Source organism: Maylandia zebra, linkage group LG20 (assembly GCF_041146795.1).
Source record: "Maylandia zebra isolate NMK-2024a linkage group LG20, Mzebra_GT3a, whole genome shotgun sequence".
Classification (NCBI taxonomy): domain Eukaryota; kingdom Metazoa; phylum Chordata; class Actinopteri; order Cichliformes; family Cichlidae; genus Maylandia; species Maylandia zebra.
This window is the reverse complement of record NC_135186.1, coordinates 34,984,125-35,003,737: the sequence shown is the minus strand read 5'-3', so window position 1 is coordinate 35,003,737 and position 19,613 is coordinate 34,984,125. Positions and strand designations below refer to the sequence as shown.

Sequence of the window (19,613 nt, the reverse complement as noted above, 5' to 3'; positions counted from 1 at the left end):
TGTTTATTTCTAATGTGATGGCTTCACATCAGAGCTATGAAACTTTAAACTGAATGCGTTTAAGCATTAAAGCCTTCTGTCCTATATAGGAGATGTGAAACTGCATTAGTTTGTTGTACAATCAAAGTGATGCTAATTTTAATGGAATAGGTTTTCCCCCCCTAATTGGTGCTGTGTTAGGGCCACAGTATTATTGGTCACTTTGCACACTAATGGTGACGTCGACACAGTTCCATAGCAATTATACCGGTGCTTAGGGCACGAGTACCTTCTGCAGTACGCTTGTGAACGATGGGTGTGCCACCCAGGCAAACCAGCTACATCAGCGCTGGTATGAGAGGAGAATAAGTCAAACCTGGAAGCAAAAGAGTTTTGTTTCTAGAGAAAATGTAATCTTTTCAAACTGCTCCCTCTGTACAATCTGGTGGCAGCACAACACGTGAGTTACAAAATTCCCAAAACATCATTTACGTGACTTTAAGCTTTATAAAACTCTCTAACCCATTAATCTTGTTTTGCAGTGGATGCGATGCAAAGTGCAGGATTTTAATAGCCAGCATTGTGCTGGAAAAAACCCCATAAAACCTTTTATTTTCTTTCACCCAAATAAGTCAGTGTTTCAACTCTTTACATTTTAACACTGCTGATTGTTTACTACAATACTGAGCAGTTTGAGTCATTCGCGGCAATTCACACTTTCCCATTCACACCTTTTGAACTCTCTTTCTCTCCATTCACAGACAGGTAGGTGTAAAGAGTCGTATAGAGAAGACGCGCTGACTGTGTGTTGTTAAAAAGCAGTATGGTCGGCTCGCTCTGAGCTTATGGCAGATTCCTGACTCACGCTCTATTTCTGATGTTTCCAAAGGCTCTTTGAACAGCAGATAATAGATCAGGGCTGGAGAGCTGCAGGGTGAAGACACACACACACAGAAACACACACATTCAAACTCCATCCACATGGCAGCGGTGATGAGTGTAGGCGGCAGCAGGGTGAAGATACACCACCGTACTCGACAAGCAACGAGTGGGAAGCAAACACACAGACACACACGCAACGCACACACTTCATCTCTTTTCATGGTGGAAACAGACAGTAAAACTGTCTTCCATAACTAATAATGAGGACGTATCCATGTCCCGACACGAGAGTGTTTACGGAAACTGAACATGCCAAGGTTGCCATGGGGACGATCTTAACAGGTGTACAGTCATCAGTAGCAGGATAAAAATCTGTTACACGTCAGGCCAGCAAACACACAACACTGAACTGATGTTTACCCACCCCAGGGTCGTCATGGTGACGATGGTGTACCAGAAGGAGGCCGGGATGGAAGTGAAGGTGGAGCCTTTGGTGCCTTTCTCGGCGTAGAACATGACGGTGGCGAAGATGATGATGGCCATGGTGAGGGAGAAGAGCAGGAAGCCGAGCTCGGAGGCGCAGCTCTTGAGCGTGTAGCCCAAAATCCTCAAACCCTGTGAGTGACGTGAGAACTTGAAGATTCGGAAGACGCGGAAAACCCGGAGGGTGACGAAGGCGCCGCTCACGTCCTCGTTCTCGGGCATCACCAGGCCAATGTAGTATGGCATTATAGCCACTACGTCAATCACAGACATCACAGAGCGCATGAACTTGCAACGACTGGGCGCGGCGAACAGGCGCATCAAGTACTCGAAGGTGAAGATGAGCACGCAGGCCGTGTCCATGCAGAAGAAGGCCAGCTGATATTTCTCCCCACAGGGAAGGTCCTTAACTCTGCCCTCTGGAGGCCGGCAGGGCACCGTCTCCACCACGTTGGCGATCACTGACACAGCAATGAAGAAGCCGGTGACATAGTAGAAGACAAGCGCCATGGTGGAGGTGTGAGGGTTCTCAAAGGCTCGCCACAAACGCTCCCTGGGGGTGCTGTCAGGAGGAAGTGGGGCGTCCATCGACTCGTTGGCCTCTGTGTCCTCTGCCAGACGCTCCTGGTTCTCTTTTTTCCTGTCTCTGTATTCCTTCACAGGAAAGGGGAATGGAAAAGAAAAACTTTAGTGTCGCTTACATTAAGTGCCTGATGTGGCTGAGCATATAACAAAGGGATTCTGTAACAACTGTATGTAGTTTGTGATGAGATCAGGTTTCTTCTCATGTAGAAAGGATTTTTCAGAAGACAGATAAAAATACAAACTCTAGGTCCATTTACTATGAAAGGAGAACAGGTGAACACACATTACAGGCACAACAAGCATCCATTTCTGATAGTCTGTGCTCACACAGAGTTCCACAAATCCCCTCGTACACCTACGCTGTAGATAAGGAAAGACCCTATGACTTTAAACTGCCTACAAGCAGCTGGGCTGCCCTCGTACCCTATCCTTGAGCCAAAACATCAACAGACAGAAGTCATACAAAATCCTTTCAGATAGTTATTTGTCCTTTTCTAATGCTGATACATAAGAGCCTTTCTCAGGTTTCTGGAGTTGACCAATCAGAGTAAACCATGAATTTTGTGATGAGGTGAAGCTCCAATTCAGCAATATTTTACTTATATCGTTTAAAGCAGCGGTCCCCAACCATTTTTGCGCCACAGACCGGTTTATGCCCGACAATATTTTCACGGACCGGCCTTTAAGGTGTCGCGGATAAATACAACAAAATAAAACTAGTACCGGTACTGAAAAAATGAAGATTTATTCATAACACACGTGAAAAGACCCAGGAAAACCGAGTTAATGATAAAAACGATAACAAAATAACGCTGAAAACCGATAAAAACCCTGAAAACCACACATTTCACACCTGAGCCTCAACTCTCGCGGCCCGGTACCAAACGACTCATGGACCGGTACCGGTCCGAGGCCCGGGGGTTGGGGATGGCTGGTTTAAAGAACCTCAGAATAATGCCGTTTGGAAGGCAAAGAAGAAGAAATACTTTAAAGTAATTAACTAATATTTTTAACTAATAGGTACCTGTTTCTGTTGTCACTTTCATGGTCATTGCAGTTATTGCTATGATATTAGTGACAAGAAAGTATTATTTTGGTTAGTTATGTGGCATACTTCTAATCAAACAAGCATCAGAGTAGAGCTCCTTTGGTGAAATAGCCCATCATTGGCTCAATAATTAAATCAGAACAATGCTTTCCAATATTTACGATGTTTTTATCTTAGTTTTAGAGTTTGTAATAACTTTCAAATCAATTAATTTTATTGCTGCAACACCAAATTACAACAACAGTGGCCTCAAGGTGCTTTATGTTGTAAGGTAGACCCTACAATAACACATACAGAGAAAAACCCAACAATCATATGACCCCCTATGAGCAAGCCCTTTGGTGACAGTGGGAAGGAAAAACTCCCTTTTAACAGGAAGAAACCTCCAGCAGAACCAGACTCAGGGAGGGGCGGGGCCATCTGCCACGGCCGGTTGGGGTGGGAGAAGGAAGACAACTTTCACAACTATGTCTGAAAAATGTAGTTTACTGAATACTTTCTGATGCATAAACTACAAATAAACAATACAATACTTTTCCCCTAATCTGGGGCAAAGATCCAATATATAAATATAGATCATTTGCCAACATAGTCACGGCAAGTCAGTCTGTGCTGATGAGCGCAACTCCTCTGTCCATCAAATAATAAAACAATGGCTGTACATTTAACACAAAAAACATGTCTAAGCTATGTGTGTGTCAGTTGCTGCTAGGAGTGTTCATCTATTTGGGATGAGAGGGAGAGATGTTATCAGGAAGAGTGCGTAATTGGCAGGGCTGGATGGGTCAAAGCTTTGAGTGCATTAACAAAACTTTGGCTCTGTCCTGTTGCTGTTTACTCAGTCCTCACTCTGAGCCCCACACAGACCCGCTCTGCAATAATACTGATATGTTACTGAGCCAGAGCAGAAGTAAACTGAACTCAACAGAGAGTCAGAGTGAGGAAGGAGGAGAATACTATTGCTAGACGCATACGAGGATGCACGTTTACCTTTTTAAAGGGAGCAGAGTAGGTTCCAGTGTTTCAGGCTTTTTGTAACATTTCTACACAGAGATCAGAACAGAGATAAGCCATCACTCCCTGCCTTCTCTCAGCAGTGCGCACACACAGAGAAGCATCAATGTTTCTTGCTTTGCTTCCCTCCAAAGCGCTATTTCATAACATGTCTGTCAAAAGGCAACTCATCGTGGGACTAATTGGATTTATGTTACAAAATGTCGACATTATAATTAGTCAAATTAATATCTACGATGCAGTCTCATAGTTCAAGTACAAATACAATAGACGGTTTAACATGCCAGAATTAAAACCGTTAAAGTAGCCCCGTTACTTTACTGATTACTATAATTAGTTACTTTATTACTCAGTTACTTTTAACAAAAATGATACACAACCTGAATACATAATAAAGCGATAGACCTTTCAGCCCAATTCTATTTTTTTCTGCATAATCCATCATATAAAATTGAATCAAATGAAAAGTCTCTTTTTAAAACTTTTTACTTTTAATCTTTTAACTTTATGCATTAAGAAAAAATTTAATTATTTGCAACAGACTTGGAGAAATGTGTTTAACATTTAAACCTATTTTCTGCATATTCCAGCATATAGAATAAAATAATGTTTTGTGTTTGCACTCACTCTTTCAAATAGATGCAAGTGAAACACAGCAGAAAATAAAGAAAATTGAAGATTCAGCAGCACTGAGTCCTGTTGCTCTTAAACCTGTTGTCACCTGTTTAGCAGGATTAGGGCGGGGCAGGTTTGCACCGGTGCCACAGTGGTTATGTCAGTGAGAGGATCCGGGGGTTTCTCTGTGAATTTCACATTCTCATGGCAGCGTGCTCAGCACTCGCTCAGATTTGAAATGTAATTTTTTGCTGTATAAAGACGTTTCGTCCCACAAAGAATGTACAGTGGACACTAATGGTTTTGTCACTTTTTACAGAATCAAACTAGTAATGTGAGTACTTCCAAGCTTAAACGCTGCATGGTCGTACTCTCTCCTGGACTCCATACTGTTGCTGCCACATACGTCGCACGCTCGTACATCATTGTCATGAGACACTCTCACAATCAAAATCCGTTTAGTAACGCAGGATGCTTATGGGAAAGTAGCAGTAATTTAATTACTTTTTTGCAATCGTAATCCCTTACTTTATTGCTTACTTGAAAAAAGTAATCAGATTACAGTAAGCTTTGGTATTGAATATTTAAGTTAGATTCGACGGCACAAAAAGCTGTCAGTTTAAAGAGAGGATGAATATTACGCTACTGTAGATGATTAAGTAAACTGTCTCTTTTGATGAGAGATTTTTTTCCGCTCTCCTGCAGAGCATCACTTTTTTTAAACACCTCTCTGAACCTCCATACAGGGAAGGGGGCATCTTGTTTTGCTCAATGAAATCAACAGCAAACCTTCAGAGTCTGAGAGTTAATAAATATATGAAAATGACCCATCATAGGCTGCAAGTTCTAATTTATGAATGACAGTCAGGTTATGGTTGATCTTTTCACTCATGAGTGTGGCTGTTCCTCTCTATCAGCTGACCACAGCAGCTGCATCATCAGTGGCCAACAAAGCCAACAAACCAAGCACACATATTTTTTCAGACATAACAAGGCTTTTGAACTATAGCTTGTGAGACTGCAGCCATGGTGCAAAACTCTGATTCTGTTTTACACAGTGCAGAAAATCCCAAAGCACTGCGTGCGTTTAGGCACGTGGAACAATAACAGCATTAACACACAGATGGCTCAGGATCTGACTGAAATAACATTTTGTGTTTTACACAGAGTACATGATGTTAGCTACAACACATAAATTTCAAGCTTGTAAAAAGGAACAGTTTGTAATAAAGCAACTCTCTGCTCTCCAGCTGAGAAACACACGCCTAAAACTTTCCCTTACACTAGTAGTATGATGATCTGGGAACAACACCAACACGACGATATCAGATCGTGCAAGTACTTTACTCTCTGTTTACATTCGGCCTAGTCTGTGGCTGAGAGAGTCATGCCTGATATGTGGAATCTGCATGCTCCATTGGTGACCAGTCCACCCCAGGCTTCATACAACAATGCATGAAAAGTTATAGCAGGCTGACTCTTCTTATCCCTGTGTTATTGCTGTCTTGACCCACCAAAGTTGGTTTGAAGACAGGAACTGACTGCGACTAATCTCACGCCTGGTCCCCGTCTTTAAAGGAGTCACATGAAAAGCAAGTAGGTCGGTCACTGTTGCAATAACTTCGGTCACACAGCTGCCTTTTCTGTAACGTTTGGGAATAATGCTGTGTGGTTTGAGATCAATTGATGGTTTCTTGTAAGGCTAATGGAGTTTAATCATTTTGTGCTACAAGTGAGTCCTCAGTTATCTGCTTTGATATTGAACCACAATAATTCAAAGAAGGGGCATGGTTCAACATCATAAAGGTAAAAATTATTAGAAAATTCAATTCAAGTTTATTTATACAGCGCCAAATCACAACAACAATTGTAAGGTAGATCCTACAATGATACATACAGAGGTAAATCCAACAATCACCCTCTATGAGCACTTTGGCGACAGTGGGAAGGAAAAACTCCCTTTTAACAGGAAGAAACCTCCAGCAGAACCAGGCTCAGGGAGGGGCGGGGCCATCTGCTGTGATTGGTTGGGGTGAGAGAAGGAAGACGGGATAAAAGCCAGATGCTCTCTGGAGAATCTGATGCATCCAGGTTGAGATGGAGCAGAAAGCTGAACTTTGCTTTTCGCCCGACTTTCTGAAGATGTTCGTTCAGTTAAAAATAGACACAGACTGATGACAGGAATATATATTTTTATAGAGGAGTTTTCATTTTAAGAAACAAAGTACTTTCACCCGGTTTTTACATCATTCTGTATTAAATGATCACTGTTTCTCTCTGTAGCACCTGCTGCTGGCATTCATGAAAGCTTTTAGCAAGACAAGTAAAATGTAAAGCAGCGAGCAGCTTCTACAGTTTGATCTAGAAGGAGAGTTAATATTCAGTAAATGAGCAAATTTCAGTAAATATCAAACACAAGAATAGAATTTGTCAACTAAAGGACTAAAAATAATTTTGTGGGAAATTGATGAAGACTCAAAGAAAAAAAAAAGAATTTAGATTCCAGAATTTGTTAGAGCTGAATCAACATTTGTGGAAATGATCAGATCTGCCAAATAAGAGGAAATGAACAATTACTCATTCATGAGTCAATGAATGGGTCAGCTATAAAAACGGGGATATAAAAATAAAGTCTGTGCAGACAAGGCTAATAAAAGGGAAAACAAGCTCTGAAGGTGATCTGTTGTGCTGAGAGTGGGCAGGGAACAAAGAGACTTGTTTAAGGCTCGTTAAAGAAATCCCCTACAGAAAGCCGTTGTAAGGAGCTTTCCAAAATCAGGAGCAATAAAAAGGCAAATCAGATTGTATTTGGGCTGCTGCCGTTTCCGAGGGCTCATCACCGCTGTTTTAATGAGTCGAAGTTTGATAATGGGGTTTGAGAGCAGCCCTTGTTAGTCGTCCCCTCAGATCCATCAATGTTTTTACTCTTTAGGCGTTTGGCTGATGATGTTCCCCTCCAGAGAGACTTAATGAGTGCAGAAGCAGAATAACCAGCATTAGAGTCAACCATTAGAAAGAGATAAAAGGTCAAAGGTTCACATAAGTACACTACAAATGATGCAGGCGTTATAAAGTCGTCTAAAAGGACTGCAGTTAAAAGAACATAAAGCTGAAACCTGCTGCCCTCATCATTTGGACTGTTAGAGCTGTAATGAAGCCCAGAGGCTCGATGGAGTCATTGGGCAAGAATATGCAACATTTTGGGGTTTTTAATCCAAAATCTCACTTTTGTCTATAAGGATTGTTCATACCGCACTATTCAGAATATTAAATGGCCATTATTAGACGTTTTAACCCCATTAGATGTGGTTAGCAGACATCCTACTACACCTGATGGTTCAGCAGGCTATTATTACATCCTTTATTTCCTTGATTGTAGACAGTGGCAAAGACTACTGCATACACCATTAGGAGCAATTTGACAAACCTGAAAAGCAATAATGTGACTGATGACAACTGAAAATGTGTCCTCTGTTGTTCATAACGGAACAAAATCCAATTTATCTCTTTAACTTGATGAATACCAATCTGTGTATAAGTGGGTTCTCATTTGTGATGCAGTTTGTAACAATTAGTAACATTTTGAACTACAAAGGGGAGGCTTTGTAGAAGAAAGAGTAGGTGTACCTCCATGCAGCAGTCTCCAATGATCTCCGGCACGATGCCGTAGAAGGCCAGCTCTTCGTCAAAGGCCTGGATGCACTCGTGTCGTGGGTAATGGAGCTTTCCTGTGCGGTAAAAGTTCAGAATGTGCCGGAACATCTCGTGATCTCTGTCAAAGAAATATTCCTCTGTGTCCTCGTTGAAGAAAAACTCTTTCTCAGAGGAGCCCAGCAGTGTGTCAGGATAACGGTCCAGGGTGTTCTTCCATGTCTGAAGAAAAAAGGAAAAGAAATAAGAATAGAGGAGTTTTCTCAGGTTCTCATGTACAGTAAGCATCAATCGTCCATCTTTTTATGTTATACCACTTATTCAGATTCAGGTTGCAGGGGCAGCAGCTTAGACCTCCCTCTTACTGACCACCGACTCTAGCTTAACCAGGGAGACACAAAGACATTCCCAAGCCAGCTGAGAGACATGATTCCTGGGGCTTCCTCCCCAGGAGGACATGTCCAAAATACCTTGCTTAAAAGGCATCCAGGAGGCATCCTAGTGAGATGCCTGAACCACCTCAACATGCTTTTTTTTAATGTGAAGGAGTGGTGTCACTACTTTGAGGCCTTCCTGGACACCTCACCCTCCCAGACAAATTTGTTCCTATCCAGTTTTATTCTTTCAGTCACTTCCCTGAGCTTTGAGGTGGTCAGACATTAGCCCCATGGGACCTGATCAGGCACAGCCCAAAGAAGCAGCATGCTGTGAGAGTCAGGTGGGTTGGTGGAGGCCACAGTTACTGAAGCTCGTTCCTGGGACATGCAATTTCGTCCACGGTGTTGCATTGGAAATAACACCCTCAAATAGCAAAAGTATCTAGGCTGCTATAAGCAGTCCGTCAGTGTAAGCAAACTACTTCTGTTTCAAAAAGATCTAAACTTCAGCAGGAAGCAAACAAACTGCCAGATTAGTTTCCGACAACTACATGAAATCGTGCTGCACTGCTATAGCCCACCGACAAACACGTCTGTGGAGAGAAAAGAGAAAAGCTTGTTTTAAAATGCTGCCAGCAGTGAGATCCTGGATGTCAAGGTTTGAGCGTTTAGAGGAATGTTCTGCTTCATTCCCAAGTTGGTAACATTTATTTGAAAATAAATCAAATATAACAAGTCCTTTGAGAAAGTGAAGAACGTGGTAACGACTTCTAAACTGAAGTAACCTTCCCACTGGTGGTTTGGGGCTTAGTGAAGTGACCCGTGTAAAATGTACAAAAGATTCTAAAAATAAAAATCCAAATATCACATTCACATGTGAAAAGCAAAAGTGCTGTTTGAAGGAGGCAGTGAGATGTTAGATGGGAGCAGTGGACTGTCAGTAACTACAGGTAACGGTGAAGCAGGGCCTTTTTAATACCGCTGCTGTTTTGTTTAGGATTCCATATTAAATGGCAGCATTACTGTAACTTTCTATTTTTACAGCAACTTCAAGCTGCTGCATTTTGTTTTGAAAAATGAGGCCAAAGTCACAAGCTCGACAAGAACTTTCCACTCATTTTGCCACCGCAGCAGAAAGTACACTGAAAGCTACCCAAATCTATTTTAGTTGTGGAGCCATTTTATTATTATTTCTACCCAAATGCACATCAATGCGCTGATTAGACGTACAGGATTTACAACTTGCTGCCGTGGAAGTAGGAGCGTGGCTGGAACACATCACGGGAGCACGAGTCTCTGGAAATAGTTCTGTAAGTGACAGAGCTCTTAATTTTCCTCCTAGAAAATGTCAAGTGACTGTAACACTTCAACAGATAATGAGTTTTAATAACCTTTAGAGTGTTCTTCTTCATTAAAAAGGACAAATGTACGAATAATTTTAGAGGAAATTAGAAGTTGACCTTTGTAGGACCTGCAAATGGAATTTCAGTCCACTTTGATTTGGGGAGCGTTCACAGCAGGTCCTGATTTCAGTACTGTCGCATTCAATGACTAGAAAACCGACCAACACCATAGGTTGAATTCCATGTTTGAAAGGCTCATATTAAACAACCAAAGCTTCGAATAATGAGGTCTGCATGAAGCCTACAAATAATCCCAAAAGCTGTTCTCTGCTCTAAACGTTCTCTTTCGGAAAGCTGGCTGAAAGCAGGAGGGAAGCGAGCTAAAACGGCATCTTCCAGACAGAGGATGAACTGCACCGAGGCCCAGTTCAAGACAAGTAAGTATTATTTTTAACTGAATCATGCAAATCTACTCCAGAACAGTCCAAGAATAAAAATGTGGAGCTGGGAATATTTCTTTCCTGCTTGCTGTGTTGGAATAACATCCCCCTGCTTAACTGTGTGGATCAGTGCTGTTTTACAGTAATCCCACAACAGTAAACATTCAGGAATAACTGAAGAGTAACTGCTCATAGCCAAAGCATCGTTTTCAAAATGTGAACAAATATAGGCTAATATAGCATACAGCATGATTCAGTTAATACACTGGTTTGTTTTTATGTGAAAGGAAAATAGGTCAACTTTAATGAGAAAAAATAACGACAAATTAAGACCTGCTAACTTAAAACAAACAAAAAGTAATAACTCTAAGAGAGCTGGGAGTCTAATTAAGGTAGTTTTTCTTATCAAAATCCAGGATCACTGAGGACTGTTTTTGTTTTTCACTATTATTATTATTATTATTATTATTATCTGATACACTTGCTTTTAATAGACTGTGCTATACAGAAAAAAAAAACACTAGGAAGGAGGGGGCACTGAAATGTAACAATGTTGAATTATTATACAATGCATATAAAATTATATAATATATAATAACTGAATGGCATTAACAGAATCTTTGGATCTGCTGTAGTTTATGGAGCTGCTCATCCAACAAACGCAGTGTGTAACAAAGGCTTTGTTGACATCAAAAAGACGCAGCAGGAGGCAGAAACTAATTTAAAAGAAGCACAATTCACCTGAAGAAACTCTGCATTTTCTTGTCATTGCAAAGGGAACCTCGCTTAAGACTGAATGTCAGGGAAATAAAGCTGCTTGCTGTAATTGAAACTCACTCACTCATGTTGCACTGCAAAAAATAAATAAATAAATAAATAATTATTGAACTACAGCTGACAACCTGCAAATTTTGCACAGCTGATATTAATATTGGCGTTGTCTACTGCTGGAATTGTGTTTACACATGCAGAAGAGTGCTTTTAAATATAAAAACCCAAGAAAAAAAAAGAAAAGTTTGATGGAGAACGTGGACACGAGCATAAACACTGCTTATGCACCACAGGCGGTTGATAAACGAGGCCTCTGATTTGTCACGAAGCAACCCGGCATCCCGAGGATTTACATTCATATTGGACAAGCCCACAACGCATAACTTACACCCAGCAGTGACACACACGGGTGGAGGTACGTCCTCTGTAGGGTGGATGTTAAGGCTGCTGAAGCTAAGGGTGGTGGATGTTAAGGATTCATTCATGCGGGACACCAGCAGGACAAACAGGTGTGTTCTGGGCTTCTAATTTCAAACACATGCTACATTCATTAGCTCCTCAGAGACCCAGAAAATAACTCTTCTAGTTATTCATCAGTTATGTACGTAGGAGATTATGAGCATGGCATACATAATGCCAACGTGGTGCCCAGCTCCTCGGCTTTCCTTTCCTCCCAGGGCGACTCTCACATATGAGATTCTTAATGTCAACATTTAATTTAATCTCAACAGTTTAATTTTCTGAAACAGAAAATTATTTACTAAAGAAATATCTGATGATGTTTATACACAATGCTTTGTTAGAGGTTAAGTTTTTATGCATTTCATTTGTCAATTAATCCAAATCGTTTTTATTCAACAACATCAACGTTTTAATTGTTCCATCCTGTTAAATGTAAAAAAAATTTATTTTCTGATTTTTAATTTATTTCAGTTTTTGTTGTTTGCTTGCCGTTTTTTTATTTTTAGGGTTTCATATTGTTTATTGAAAGGTCAAAAAGTCTGTCTTGGTACTCCAACTTCCACTCGTAATTTAAAGGCATGCACGTTAAGTAAAGTGGGAATTTAACTTGGTCCTAGGTGAGAATGTGAGTGGATGGAAGCTCATAACACACAGTAAGTGTCCTTTACACTAAAAACCAATAAAAACAACCTAATATTATATTTCACTTACAGTTTTTATATAAACTTTACAGTCATAGTTTTACTTTTAATCTATTAAGTATGTTTGGGGAGTGTAATAGAAGGCATTGGCCTTGATGACACGCTTACTACATCTTTTCATTCTTGGTTAGGACGATTGAAAAGATCTCCTGGATGATTGAGGATGCATCAAGAAATTGAAAAGATGTTGCTTTTATTTCATGTTTTTAAAATAAAGTCTTCCTTTCTTTTTTATTGTTTTGAGTTCAACCTTTGATGTTCAGTGAAAATAGTGTAAATTTTCTCTTTACATAACTCGAACTTTTCTACAAAGTCAGTCACAAAGCTTTCAACTGTGAAATCACACATTCCTGTAACTTGCAGCCACTTTTTTGAAAGCATTTTTAGAGCACGCTCAGTGGATGCCAGCACCCACCTGGAACCTGACCCCGCTGACGTTGAGGTACAGGATCTCATCCGATCTGGACGAGTTGTCCACTGGAGGTTTGGGCATCGTCTTTTTGGCCAGCGGCAGCCAACCAACTGCCGCCGCCCGTGCAAATGGCAGCCATGTCGCCACGCCGGCTGCCATGTTGTATCAGAGCGCCCACCTGTAGAGTGTGAGAGTTCTTGTCCTCGTCGAAGGAGGGAAGAGCGGATGGAGCTAATGAAATGTTTATTGGCTCGGTTAAAGCCTTGCTCACTTCTTCAGCTGCCCTGATTTCCTTTGGCGGTCTGGGCAGTGAGATGCGAGGTGGTTGGACATGTTGGGGGGGAAGGAAAGGGGAAGGGAGGGGCCAGATTGCAGTTGGGTGTCAAGCCATGAAAAAAAGCTGTAAAGGGGCAGGAAAGCAGATCGATGAACAAGCGTGAGGCCCGTGCTTTTATTTTGTTGCAGTTTGGATGGTCTTCTCGTGACGCCGTCCTTTCTGTTCCTCTCCGTCTGGCCTGCGAGACACTTCTCAGGGTAAACGCTGCTTTTTTTAAATATTTCTCTGTTTCTCTACAAGTTCCTCTCAGTCCTGTTGCTCTAAATAGGATGCACTTCTTGAAAATATGAACTCTCTTGATAGGAAAACATAATTTCTTGAAATCTCAGCAGTCTTAGCACAATAGATTATGTGTAAAATAATAATAAAGTGGTTCTTTGATATTGCCGTCACAGGTTTATTGCTGCGGGGATTTACAAGAAAAGGCAGAAAGATATGAATCCAGGTAGGGAAGCGTTAAAACATTTGTGTCTGGCCTCCTCCCTTTCTCTCGCTCTCTCTCTCTGTCTGACTCTAGCTCTCTCACCCACCCTCTTTCCCTGTGAAGACTGATTTGTTGCAGCACCGCAGCCTTTCAAATTCTTATTAAATTGTGATGATGGTCCCTGAAGTTGCAAGATAGACAGAATCGCCTGTGTTGCCTCCCTCCCTCTAAGTGTTTCTCAGCTGTGGAGATTATGGTTGTGCAGCCTCACTCTTCCTCTTGTTCTCTTTCTGCTCTTGCTTGCTGTTTTCCCCTTTATCTATCTCTGTGTTTTAGTCTCTCCCTCTTATTGAAGTTGCCGGGGCATTAGTGGTGGAGAAAGAGAGACACCAGCTTTGTTTCTGAGTGTAGAAGAGACGTCAGGCGCTCCTTTCTCCATGTCCATGTATGGTTGTCCTGTCAGAAAACACACAAACAGAAAAAGAAGCAGAGAGTGAGAGACAAACCAGGAGGAGAAGGAGAAGGAGGGAAGAGACTGAATTTAGAGAGAAAAGAGGAGGTATGGGTGGGAAAAAGCTGAAGAGAGGTAGGAACTGCAAGGGTCCTTACAGGGAAGAAAGACTTTGTTTTTTTTTGGCGTATTGTACTACAGCCAAGAGTCTTTGTTCCTACTTCTGGAGCTGATTTGTGTGGACTTGGGTAACCAAGTGTCCGGGAATGCAACAGACGTACCGGAACACACAACCTGACCCAGACCACATCAAAGCGTCCAAATCGGATTTAATCAACCTGTTTAATGACCACTGTCAGTTGTTATTAGTCCCATTTGGATGAAGGAGGTCCCTCATCTACCTAACAGACAGCTCAGTAGGCTGATGTTAATCACTGCAATCAGCGGTAAACACAGAGCAACCAAACTATACATAAATTTCCAGTGGTTGTGTGGAGAAGTCTGTGAAACAGTCCCAGCAGGGTAGCATGTTCTACATGTCTATATCCCTGAACTGAGATCCTCCCGACACTAAATGAGCAGTTTTGTTCATGATCTATCACTGGTTTAGGAATCAAAACCTTCAGGAGTCAAAAAGGTGCCCACATGGGTAGGTAAACAAGACAAACAGACACTAAGACAGCGACTGAGGAGAAGGGCTGGACCGTTTATACACATTAGCTAATCAGGGAATGGGAAACAGCTGGTGGAAATGAAGCACAGGTGAGAGTAACCACACAGGTGAAGACAATCAATGTCAATGAGGCAGGAGAAATAAAAGCAAACACCCAACAATAAGCTCAAAGCAACAGGAACACAAAGGGTAACTGTAACTGATATTTTTCAACCTGGTTCTGGCCTCATTACATCCACTCAACATTGGTCCATCCATCCATCCATCCATCCATCCATCCATCCGTCCATCCATCCGTCCGTCTGTCCATCCATCCATTCATCCATCCGTCCATCCATCTGTGTCCAAGTTGTAGTGGCAGCAATTTAAGCAGAGATGCTTTGACCTCGCTCTCCCCAGACACCACGCAGAGACATCTACAGAGCGGTTCTGCAAAGGTGACCTCCTCTTGTGAAATACTTCACATAGGAAGCATGTATGAGGCATCCTGCTGACATGCCCAAATCACCTCAACTCCTTCTTTAGCTCTCTAAACCCCCTCCCAAATGAGTGGGTGAGCCAGTGATGTGGTTGGCCAGTCGATATGTGAAAGTGTCCTCTGAACCCCGGGACTCGGAAGTTCTATTTCTCATGAGCACTGTGCTCGGCAGGTCTATCATCATTAACTTGTGAATGGAAGAATGAAAACCACCTCAGAAAGTACCTATTAGAGCCGTTTTAAAATGTGTTACAAAAACAAGCTAAACTATGACAGAAAAAACGGAAAAGCAGAAAAGGTTTTTTTTAAAGAATTTCCGAACTAAGTTAAACACATTTTAAATAATAACACATATAATGCTGGTTTAGACAAACACTCGTTTTATCATTAAATCTAAACGAATCATTTTGATTGAATAGTGGACAGTATGTACATCTCATGTCTGTTTATTGATCCTCTTCGTCCTTCTCAAACTTCCCCTGAGGGCTGTACAGCTGAAGCTCCATTCATGTGTTTAAGATGAAGATATAAGGCTTCAGGTTATTAAAGATGTTTTTTATGATGAGACAAGCAGCGTATCCTCAGTCTGCAGAGCAAAAACATCGCTGGCCATCTTCCTCCTTCTCTCTCTTTATTTCTCCCACTGCGTTCTTCACTCAATAAAGACACAATAAAGTTTCCTGTGAAACTCCTCACCATCAGATGAAAAGTTATTGTCATGCATTTATTGCATTAAGTCCACAGTGGGAGCAATAAAACCGCTGCTTCCTCAGGTTTGAGTCGAATCACACTGAATCTGCCGTCTTCAGGAAATTTAACCTCTTAAACCCCCAAAACCTTTGTGATGATCAACAAACATTAACTACTTCTGCTCATTGTCATTGAAATGATATCCCAATGATACTAAAAGCAATAGTGAATATGTTTTTTAGTTTTTATCTGTCTGTGCTCTTCATATGGAATTTTTGCCTGCATGCAAAAACGTCTCCTCAAATATGACTTAGAAATCAGACTAAACTAAAACTAAAAATCAAAGTTACAAAGTTACATTATTGTATGCAGTTTTCTTTGTACTACCTTTACTTCTAATTAGTAGAATACTTCCATACTGTAGTATTGTTGCTGTTAGTATTTTAGTAAAACATATTGAGCGCACACACAGTCACCTGCCTGTGGCTGTTATCTGTCCTGCCGCGGTAAAGTCTCCAGTGTGTGTCTGTGATGAATTATGAATACGCTTTCAGCCTGACTAGTTTAGTTTAGCTGCACTGCCTCAGTTACCACTAAGCACATACAATCCACCACAGAGACAGACAGACACACACACACACACACACATGCGCGCGCACACACACAGCTTCCCTGCGCTCAGTGGTGAACGTGCTCCAAGTGGAGCTTTCCATCATCTCAGCAGGAAAGCTTTAACTGAACAGCAACATTCAGTCACTCTGGCATGACGCTTATTTCTTTTCTCTATATTTTCACTGGTAATTTTTATCAAGGCTTAAATGTTACAAATGCGTTTCGCCAAAATGTTGATGAACAAGGAGGTGATATATATACCATATACATTTGCATTAGGGCATTATTGATCTTGAGTCCATGAGTGAATACAGCTTTGATTAGAATGAGGAAAATACTGCTGTGGGTTCAAATGTCTCTTTTTATCAAGTGCTTTTAAATGAGATGCCAAGTGTCCTTCACAAGCATCAACATGTGATGAACTGGAAGTAAAACCTTCCTCCATGTTGCCATCGCCCACTGCATTATGTACTAAAGCCGAAGAGCGCTTTGATGAAATGGCAGCGTCTGACTTCCTGGGAATGATAACAGGTTGGTGTTGTTTTATGTGCAAACTGAATGTCTTCCCTGTGATTCATTTTGTAATTTGAATTAAATGGCCAAGAAAATAGAGGTTAGGTTCTGAAATGGGTATTTCAGGTTAGTTCAGCAGTTTCACTTCCAGAAGAATGTCCTTCAAGTACCACACAAGGTGAGTAATGTCTGTAGTAAACAGCTTAAAAAGCTGAAAGGCTTTCTGTTTCTGGCACGTGTTGGACAGTCTTTTTCCACCTGCAGTTCTTTCCTCAGTCTGCAGGCCTGTAGTAAACCCATCTGCCCATCCTCTCTGTGGGAATCCCTGCTGACATCATGGTTTCTGAGTGAACATTAGATATTTACAGCACCCGCATAATGCCTTTTATCTACAGCCACTGCTCTGGGATTGGCGTTTAGCTCCCATCAAGCAGCTGGTGCTGCACCTCGACCCTTCTGGTAATGTGTTGGCTGCTGGTTTTATGGTTTTATGGTCATTACCACCCAAGAGCTGATTCCCAAAAGTTTGAAAGAGTTTCTACAATTCAAAGAACATAAACAACTGAAGTTTCAGAATAAAAGTCAACATGTTATAGTCCTGCATTTATCTATACAGTGAACTGTGTTCACATGTAATCCATTTCCCCATCAGTCACTGTGTTGTCTGTACAGCTTAAAAGCTTTGAGCAAACCTGAAAGGAGTTCTCCTTTAATGGGATCTGCCTGATTGCTCTTCTACATTCATCTGTTTGTGATTATGAAATGAATCAGCTGAAGTAAACAGATACATTATTCAATAGTGGGACCAGAGGTGTGTTTAGATCAGGTAAAGAGCTTCCATCATTCAGTGGGCTTCCTTTTAAATGTTCAATAACACTTTATAATAAAACCTGCATTCAAATGTCCATTCCCATCCATCCATCCATCATCCATCCCCTTCCTCCCACACAGGTCTGATATGGCAGGCCCAGACATCCATCTGCCCGTCCACATCATCCCAAAGTGATCAAGCAGCGCACCCTCCACTCCATGGTTGTGTTTAGAAACTGTACATAAAACTTGTGACAGAAGTGGTGCCAAAGGGCAGCCCTGCTGGAGTCCAGCACCCGCAGAGTATGAGGCTGACTTGCAATGTAGTTCAGGCTCTCACTACAATCGCACAGATGCAAAGTACTCTGTGCAAACAAGCGCGACAATTCAAAAGCTTCCCCAGAGGACGACCAGAGAAACGCGGTAATATCCAGTCTCCTAGTGTGGAAACACTTGTACACCAGTTGGGTAACGAGCTGCTCCAGTGTAATATTTAACCAAAAAAATAAGCACAATGTTGGAAAATTGTTTGGAAAGAAACTTCTTCATAGACAGATGCATCAGGAAACATGAAACACCACAAGCAGGAGACTTTCATTCAGATCAATATGCAATTTTCTTCTGAACTCCTGCAACTTCTCTCCACGTTCCTGATGCTTCTGATAATACGGTGACTCTGGGTACAATCATCAGGATTTTCATCCCTTTCAGGCAACCTTGTAAAGTAAGCAAAGCAGTTTCTTAACAGAAAAAAATAAATCTATTTTTCCAAGTTTCTTTTTTCCAAGGGATATTTTTCCCTTTAGGAAGATCACCTTGTGCTTCACCCTCATACAAACTGCCACAACTAAATAAATTGTAAACCTTTCAGTAAAACATAAATCTCCTGCATCTGCTCTTCTTCACATAAATTGGTCAATAACAGGAAAACAACAGGTCTCCAATCACTAATCAGCAGAAAACATGCTTCTGATTACTAATCAATAAAGAGAAACCAGGCTGTCTGCTCACAGATCAATAAAATGTCCTCGGGAAGTGCGGTGGGGACTTTTCAGTCTTTCTGATTTTACAATTTTCCTTCTTGTTTTATTGATTGGGGTTTGTTCTTTGTTCAGCTCGTGGTTACATCCTGTTTCTACAGCTGAGTTATTTTATTTTTTATCATTTTAATCTCTTCTTTGATCTATTTTTATGTTACTTTTCTCAAATTAGGATTATTGCTCCTAAAATAAAACTTAGTGTTTCTGCTTAAGGTTACATTTGCGTTGTACAAATGAAGCCTACTTTTATTACACTTTTGGTCATCGGTTCTTCAAAACTGAAGTTTTGCTTTGAAGGATACTATTCCACTTTCAATGTTTTGCATTGTACGGTATTTTTACGGGCATGTATTTGGTATATTTTTGGTTCAGAAACTGTTTTTGTTATCATTTTTGTTAAGTGCTAAGTACTCCCTTATTTTTCCACCTTTACCTGTTCATGTATATACTTTATCATGCTATGATGTAGTGTTGTCATGCTGTTCCATCGTTCACTGCAAATGTTTGTAGAACTTGCCAAAGACCAGACACACGCAAATCTGAGGTCAGTAAACTCAATAAACAGCAGTCCACCCATCCATCCACCCTGACCTCCACCTGTCGTTACTACAGCTCTCAGAGGGTGCTGTTAAAAGCAGTTGTGTTGCCTCACACGACAGCTGGAAAACGCTTACCAAAAATGATTAAATAGAAATTTTGAGAATTCAGAGATGAAATGAGTTTGTTTTAAATGAAAGGAAAGCTTCTGAAACAGTAGGAGCAGCGTTTCTGCTGGAGTGGAAACTTCTGTTCCCACACAGACACTCACAGAGTGATGGAGGG

General features: G+C 41.2%; 1 protein-coding gene across 2 annotated transcripts in view; it reads right to left on the bottom strand.

Annotated features, from left to right (window-relative positions):
• The window catches only part of kcnd1 (potassium voltage-gated channel, Shal-related subfamily, member 1), an 80,552-nt gene that overhangs the window by 52,790 nt on the left and 8,149 nt on the right, over positions 1-19,613 (bottom strand). For both annotated transcript variants that reach the window (XM_076878346.1, XM_024806475.2), the window contains 3 exons: positions 12,767-13,980; positions 8,234-8,479; positions 1,286-1,998 (listed from right to left, as the gene is read on the bottom strand). In XM_076878346.1, the coding sequence (XP_076734461.1) occupies positions 1,286-1,998; positions 8,234-8,479; positions 12,767-12,922 (1,115 nt within the window). In that variant the 5' untranslated portion in view covers positions 12,923-13,980. The remainder of the gene's footprint in view (positions 1-1,285; positions 1,999-8,233; positions 8,480-12,766; positions 13,981-19,613) is intronic.